General features: G+C 42.2%; 1 protein-coding gene across 1 annotated transcript; it reads right to left on the bottom strand.

The window, feature by feature from the left end:
* Positions 1–1,188: 1,188 nt before the first annotated feature.
* On the bottom strand, positions 1,189–3,287 carry LOC115361834 (putative leucine-rich repeat-containing protein DDB_G0290503). Its single transcript, XM_030055500.1, has 4 exons — positions 3,237–3,287; positions 2,008–2,107; positions 1,780–1,895; positions 1,189–1,698 (listed from the first exon to the last, which is right to left on the bottom strand). The coding sequence occupies exons 2-4, from the start codon at positions 2,099–2,101 to the stop codon at positions 1,189–1,191; spliced, it is 720 nt and encodes a 239-aa protein (XP_029911360.1). The 5' UTR covers positions 2,102–2,107; positions 3,237–3,287.
* Between the last annotated feature and the right edge of the window lie 4,953 nt (positions 3,288–8,240).

Below are 8,240 nucleotides of genomic sequence, written 5' to 3'. Positions count from 1 at the left end.
TGTCATTGATCCCTTTGTGTTTAAGCATCTTTTAATGATCTTACTCTTAATTTCTGTATAGAAATTAGCTTTATCATCAGATTTAACTAGCAAGCTGGCTGCAAGGAAGCATACATGTAGACCCACACCACCCTGAGTCCTGAGCACTCTAATGAGAGCTTATGCCCTGCAGTTTGTGCGCAGCCCTCCAGAGTTCAGCGAATCCATTACCCCACCAGATTTTTACAGCTCTGGCTCTAAGACAGAAAATAAAATCCCTTCTTGGAAAGGGTGCCATTTTCCCAGTTGCAGAATCAGACATGAACACACCCATTGTACATTCAAAGCAATAAAACAGATTATTTAACATCAGTAGATTTGAGAGAGGCATTCTTTCACATCCCTATCGTAGAGAAACACAGCAAAAATGACAGGTTTGCCTGTCAGAATGCAGCATATGAATTTTGCATTGTCCCTTTTGGCCTGAGCTCTCAAACATTCGCTTTTTGCTTGGATGCAGCTCTTGTCCAGAGACCGTGGAATTCATCTATTTTAGTTCCTGGAAGACCTCCAGAGCCTTGGGTTGTGCAACAACCAAGGTTTTATGAATAAGAATGAGAGGTTTTACTGTGTCTGTCTTGCTGTCATTGGTCCTGAGCTGAATCTTTCATATCCCTAGAATGTCACTGTCAAACAGGGCAGTGTGTATTATAGCCGAGGGGTGGGCCGATATGCATCAAGGTCTAGTGGACCATTCACTGCCTGCCTTTGGCCAAATTTGAATCGATTCTGATCCTAATTCAGTTCTGTGCTGCCACAGGTAAAACAAATCACTGGTGGCAACAAGACTGGTGGATGAGGGGTATTTTGAGCTCAGGAAACTACTGGATTTCCTCACTACAGAGACACATTTAGCCTTAGATATTAATGTGTAAATAACATTCCCAACCCATCTTTCACCTCTTTTTCTTTGCTTTTGATGATCACCAGGTCAGCTCCTCTCCTCAGACAGTCCTGCCTGCTCTCATCCCAGCTTTTACTTTCTGAAGAGATGAAATAACAGCTGCGGCTGAACGTGATCCATCCGTCTGGGCATATTTGTGACGTCAGCTCTAGAAAACAAAGGCATTTCCACACAAAATGCTCATAAACTTTAATAAACATTCAGGATCAAAAATGTTATGATCCAGGGCAATGCAGTGAACATTTTTAGTTTCCCATGCCTGTTATCTTCAGCCTTAGTCTTTCAATCTCCATTTCCAGCTGATGTTTCTCTTGAGTCGTGCTATTGAGACTGGTCTGGAACTGGTTCCTCTCTTGAGTCATGCTGTTGAGACTGGTCTGTAACTGGTTCCTCTCTTGAGTCATGCTGCTGAGACTGGTCTGTAACTGGTTTCTCTCTTGAGTCGTGCTGTTGAGACTGGTCTGTAACTGGTTCCTCTTTTGAGTCGTGCTGTTGAGACTGGTCTGAAACTGGTTCCCCTCTTGGGTCATGTTGTTGAGACTGGTCTGAAACTGGTTCCTCTCTTGAGTCATGCTGTTGAGACTGGTCTGTAACTGGTTCGTCTCTTGAGTCGTGCTGTTGAGACTGGTCTGTAACTGGTTCCTCTCTTGAGTCATGCTGTTGAGACTGGTCCATAACTGGTTCCTCTCTTCAGTCAGGTTGTTGAGACTGGTTTGTAGCTGGTTCCTCTCTTTAGTCAGGTTGTCTACAACAACCTCTACAACATGACAAAGGTACAATGTATTTTAAATCAATGTTAGTAATCATGGCACCACAAACTTAGTTCAACAGTTGACTGAACAAGTAATGTCCAACTCACGGTGTGCCACCAGGCCGATGACTATAGCCAGGAGGAGAAGACACAGCAGCCCCAGACACACTGCAGCAGCTTGTCCATGTTTAGCTACACAGCCTAAATCATGAAAACAAACCAAAGTATCCTTGCTGCTGGTTGTGTAATCTCTTGAAATACATTTTTTGCATCTAGTTTTGTGTTTGTGTGTTAGCCATGCATGTATCAGTACTTGAAAGCTGCTCTCGTCTTGTTGGTCTGCATTGTTTTGAACTGTCCTCAAACTCCATGGTTGTCATTGCAGAATTATCCAGTTTGTCACCCATCACTGCCTGTTGGATCACAGAAATGTCAAACCAACAACAACAACAACAACAAAAACAACAACTTGGAAAACCTGTAAGGATGTCCTAACCAAATTTAAAAGATCAGCTAAAATATAGTGTATATTTTAATGCATGGCAGAGTAATTTAAATTGTTCTGTGAATAAATAATTCTCAGAAAATAAAAGAACAAACAAACAAAACTTACCTGCACTATGGCTAAAAATTAATATTATGCATCCAACTGGTGTATAAATATATTATTATTTCCTTTCATTGTATCTAGTTGGGGGAAACTAATGATGTTCACTGCTCTGCTGAATTAAAAAAAACTTAAGTCATGAGTTACAGAAAAAAGAGGGTATCATTGTCTCTCAGTTCATCTCAGTTTTCACAGCGAAGTGGCTCTGGAAAAGGGTTTTCAGCAGTCTTATAATAACAAGAGATTCCTGCTCAACAAGCTCACAAAACAATTTCAATTTCAGCTATTACAAAAATGCTGCCACTTGCTGTCACATGAAACATGACATTCTCTTTTATCAACCATTCAGGCAATTCCAAAACCACAGATTCATAGCAGAAGCACTTAATCAAGCAAAAGACAGAAAGTACAAAAATAATCAAAAGAATGTAAGTTTAGGAAAGATGTTAACCATCTTGTTAATGACTTCTCTCCAAAAACTGTACAATTTATAAACAACACCAATTCCCAACTCTTTATTTCTGCACATTTTATTTTTGTCTATTTTCTTTAGCCTGGCAAAATGCTGGCTACACCAAAAGCACAATAATAATCCTACTGCTGCCATTTAAAATTATTTTCCTTGAAAAGTGTGTGGTGACTGGAGGTTTGATGCTCCCCAGATAGATTTTTTCCCTGGAAATCTATTCACTATATGACTTACCTTCTCAAGGAAGAAAAAGCAAAGTATTTCTGACCTCCAACTGATGTTACTACATAATATGCTCTAAAAACTAACCTATAAATTTAAACTGAGATTTAACAACTTTTAAATAGGCTTATTAAACAGAACCCTACCAAATTAGTTTCTTGTTTTATTATTTCTAAATTTTCATATACTTTACAAAACATGTTTTTTGAAAGCAGCGGTGAACATAAGTTATTCAGAAACTCACCTACTTGGACACTGCTCTGTCAGCTCTTTTATTAGATGTGTGGAGTCCAAGTGCAGGCGAAGTGGCAGTTTCTTAGCTGTGTTTGTTAATTTTAGTGACAAATTTTGTGGCTTGCCCAGCCTCATGGCTTGCACCAAATTGGGCGGAGTGCTGCAGTGGGGAGTGTTGATAAAAAAAAAAAAGTACAGAAGCAGCTCTATGCAATTTCCTTGGCTCAGAGGAATTTCAATAAATCTGTTTTGAAACACTTCCTATGATTTTACTCTTTACATTAAATGGCCTACTTAAGAGATTTAGGCTGAATTTAATGTTGTTAGAGACGATTATTTTTCGTAACAATGTATTTAGAATTTGCAAATAGGAAATGATTAACCTTAATAAGAGTAATCCCAGGTTCTCTTTTGACACCATGTACAGAGAAACCCAGAATCTCTCCCATCCGTGTAGCTCTTGTTTTGTTTTTGTCCAAAAAATTTACTTCATGGTTCAGCATTTGACACGGTGGATCACATCAAATTGTTATAGCACCTTAACTGGTATTCATGTCTGTAATGGAAAATACAAATATCATAGTTTGCATACTGTTCCAGTACATTGTGTGACAAAGATTCCACATACACTCTACCAACTGAGAAAATCTCTCTGTAGTCATCCTGTTAGTGTACAAAATTGTTTCAAGGCTGCAGACATTAAAAGCCATTCCAGCCTCTACCTCCATATTCAGAGAGAGAGGGCTCTCACTCAGGGTAAGGGGCCATCGCAAGCGTGGATCCTTGGACTCAAGTTATGGACTAACAGTGAGACCAATTTCTTTATAAATTCCTTAACCATACTGTGACTCTGTATGGCTGACAAAGTCCAGTGGGACTGGACTGGTCTAGTTGGACTAAACACAGTAGCCTGGGTTTATTGAATTAATATGTAGGGATGCCTACAACACTGTAGTGTGGGACTCAGAGGGAAATAAAGTTAAGTTGGGGATGTCTGGGACCTCTGGGTCAGGGGCCCCACAAACTGAACAGTCACAATCATGGACACGGAAAAAAGGAGAATGGCCAAGGGCTTACACCCTACATCTTCTAAATATAGAACAATGGTCAGAAAGCATTGTGATGAAGCTTGTGTTTGTTAAATTTGTGCTATATAAATAAAGTGGATTGGATTGGATTGGAATGAAGCATGTAAACCAGAGGTGATGGATGTATGGATAAATGATTATGGTTTTCCAAAGGGGGGGACGTTCAGTATGAGAGAAATACAGACTTTAGGCAGAAAACTCAGAGAGACAGAAGAGAAATTAAAGGGGCAAAAGAAGGTGAAGTGAAAGGATTTACAGAATGTTGATTTACACAGGAGAATATGTGAAATGTGGAAGAGAGAAGCAGAAAACAGAGATAATAGACAGGAATTTAAAGAAATGCCATTAAGTGGTACAAGAGATGAGAGAACAGATCACTCTCCACCAGTTTCATGTCATCCGCAGGCCCAGGTGTATGTGAAGCTGAATCCTGACCTGGATGGGGCTCCCCCAGCTCCCCCACCACCATATGGTGGACAACAGGCTGCTGGTACTGCATCTCCGACTGCTCCGCCTCCCCCAACTGATTTGCTCTCACCAGATTCCACAAATGAAGTTCATTGACAACCAGATGTGAAATCCACAATAATATGACATTGAAAACAAACCTCATTCAGTATAAAGGCCCACCTTTGCTCTCAACAGAGAGGCCAACTTGACCCCACCCAAGACTATCAAGATGATGAGGGAGATGCAGATTTCCACCTGCAAACAGGGAAAAGATGAGCCTGTCCAGGAATTTCTCTGTCGTCTGACCGCTGTTTTCGATATTCACAGTGGTCTACAGAGGCCTGACAGTCTGGAAGGAAAACTGACTGTCTATGAAGCCCACCTTTGTGACAGCTTCATGAATGGCATAAGAGATGACATCCGCAAAGCGACCGAGACATCCTACATTGGATGGGGCGACCAAAAGTGTACTGAGGTTCTACATCATGCCATCCACAATCAAGACCACCTAACTTGCCAAGACCAAAACAGATGACGTAAGCAAGAAGAAGATCTCCACAAAACCACTCTGACCTTGTTCCAGTCTCTCACCACTGAGGCTCCTCAGCGGGGGCGTGGGTGTGGCTGTGGTCAAGGCAGAGGCCAACCATGGGGGCGAGGCCAATACCAACAGGGCCCTAGACACACACCAGGACTGCAAGATGTCTGTTTCCTCTGCAACCAGCCTGGTCACTGGGCACGTGACTGTCCCAACCAGAACCAGAACCAGTACCACCCTGCCACTAAGGGCAACCACTGCCAGACATCAGAGAGAGACTGAGGTCCTCATCCCAGGGAAGGATCAGTGACACATCCGTCAGGGAATCCATATGGTGAAACACAACACACTCTCACACACACAGGCACATATGTTAAACATGAATCTCAAGCCTATTGCAAAATGTCAAAATTAACAGGGTTAGTAAATGGGGTATCACAGATCCGCAATAAGAGCACATGACATGGTCACAAAACCACCTAAATTAAGCAATGACTTTATTTTATCAGTGGATGTATCAGGAACTCTAGTAAGAGAGACCATTACTACTCCCTTACAGTGTGAATTGGCTGATAAAATTCTTAGTCATAAATTCCTGTTATCTCAAGTGTGTCCCATAAATGTGTTGGGCAGAGATTTAATGTGTAAGTTAGGCTTAGTCTTAGTTTCTTCTCCTGAAGGAGTGACAGTAACACCTGCTCCCCCTGTCAACATAATGTTTAAAGGTGATATATTCAGTGGCGCCACACCAACACTGAATGCATATGAATGGTTAATGACAAATTTAGATTTAGCATCACAGCTGCTGCAGGACACGTGTGTGTAATGGCCATTAGCACCTCCTTCATGGGGCCACTTGATCTCCACTGCACCTCCCATGTTCATGAGGGCTTAGACTTCCAATATGGGAAGGATTGTTTCTCTTCTACTACTGATGGTGAAAACGTCTTGCTCTCTGATCTCTTTTGGTCTACTCATTACTGTTCTGCATCTGCCACACTAGCTGAAGCCCAGATAAAACTCTTTAAGGTGGCTGATTCAGTCCCTCGTGTTTCCTTATCTCGCCCTGCTGACGCCACTTGGCATTCAGTGGGTTCTTTTGTTTCCTTGTGTATCACAGTATGTGTCTGGCAACATACTCCCACTCCATCTGTTCGGTTCAGTCCATCTCTGGTAGCTTACCGCACTCCCTTATCTCTGTCAACTCCCGTCAGTCGCATTGTGCATCCAGTTGACCCACTTCTCTATAAGGTTCCATCATGTTTGTGGGCAAAAGGCAAACATGATGTAGGTCTTATTAGAGGAGCAAAAGCTGTTGAAATCACTCCCAAATCTGATTAAAGTCCTGTCTGTCGCCAGTATCCCCTAAAACAAGGAGCTATTAATTATTAATGGCATTACCCCTGTTTTCAACTCTTTGTTGGAGGCAGGACTAATAGTGCCTTGCCCTGACTCTCCTGTCTGTACTTCTATTTTCCCCCTGAAGAAAGCATGCAACCCAGCTGAAAAACAAGAATGGTGATTTGTGCAAGATTTAATTGCAGGAAATGATGCTGTTGTTCCCAGAGCCCTGTGTGCTCCAAATCCATACACTCCCATACATTTTCCTGACACACTCCACGTTTTTCACCCCACACTTATCCTCAGTCCTCAGAAGGTCCTCAGAAACAAACACCTGGATTGCTCATGTGAACTACTGGCACTGACATTTCCTACTGTCCTTGGCATTGCGTACATGCTCTGGCTGTATCGATACAAAATAATGCCACAGTGAAATCAGTTGTTCTCAATTCACTGTTTTCTCACAGTTGCGCTCAGGCTTGAGCATGTTAGTTCCAAAAGATTTTACAATCTACCCTAACACAAAATTTGAATGTATACACAGAAATCTAACTGGCAATAACACTGAACCTCAAGGCAAGTTCCCTTACTGTAGCTTGACCTGGATTTTGAATGGCATGACTGCTTATGTTAATGGTTCCACTCACACTGACAACCAACAGTACTGCGTAAATGATATTTGCCACTATCCTCCACACTCTGGCTTCCTTACAGCTGTTATGACGCCTCTCACTGATATTTGGTGGCTGTTTGGTGACACATCTACCCTGAAACCTGGTTTACCCTCTAACTGGACCAACACATGCACCCAAGTTATGCTGACCTCTGACATTTGTTACTGCTACCAATCTGAAAACCCTACCTCACTCATGCACCAGACGTCCTGCCCCTAAAGGCAGTTTTGATGGCAAAGTATTTATTGGTGCAATAGGTGTTCCCCATGGTGTTCCAAATGAATGCAAGGCTCAAGACCACGTTGCTCAAGGTTTTGCTTCGCTTGCCTGTCCCTGGTGCGCGTGGCACCCTAACAGGTGTGACCAAACAACTCTCAGCCACATCTATTATGGCCTGGCAAAACAGGATGGCATTAGATATGCTGCTAGCCGAGCGCGGAGGTGATATTAATAACTCCTGGTCTGACTGGCTTGATTCTCTGCTGGGTAGATGGAAGGCTTTCTTACTGCCCATTTTCACCAGCTGCTTAGTAGTGCTTGTATTGTTTGCTTTTTGCAGTTGTTGTCTTCTCCTTTGCATTAGATCCCTGATCATATGCAAAGTTGAGAAGTCCGGTTCCACCCAAATGCTACAGCTACAGTCTGATGAAGTGCCCTTGCTGCAAGACCCTGACTTTTACCCTAAACTTGACTGGATTCCTGATTCCCACACCGACTCCTCCTCGGATGATGAGACCTCTTTCTCCCTGTAACCATGTGCTGTTAATTGAAACAGTTAATGTGTTCATATGCTGTACGTACTATTACCTGTGATTGTTATGTTGTGTTGAAGACTGTTTTGGTTATTTTGCTTTCTTATGTGATCAAGAATGATCAAAAGGGGGGACGTGTAATGGAAAATATAAATATCATAGTGTGCATAC

The sequence above is a fragment of the Myripristis murdjan genome, chromosome 1, assembly GCF_902150065.1.
Source record: "Myripristis murdjan chromosome 1, fMyrMur1.1, whole genome shotgun sequence".
Lineage (NCBI taxonomy): Eukaryota > Metazoa > Chordata > Actinopteri > Holocentriformes > Holocentridae > Myripristis > Myripristis murdjan.
Note: the sequence above shows the minus strand (reverse complement) of the source record. Positions and strands in the feature narration are given on the sequence as shown.

Coding starts and splice junctions, on each gene's coding strand:
- LOC115361834 (XM_030055500.1), bottom strand. CDS start 2,101: ATGGGTGACAAACTGGATAATTCTGCAATGACAACCATGGAGTTTGAG. Junction 1,896..2,007: donor AAGACGAGAGCAGCTTTCAA/GTACTGATACAT, acceptor TTCATGATTTAG/GCTGTGTAGCTAAACATGGA. Junction 1,699..1,779: donor AGTTGGACATTACTTGTTCA/GTCAACTGTTGA, acceptor CATGTTGTAGAG/GTTGTTGTAGACAACCTGAC.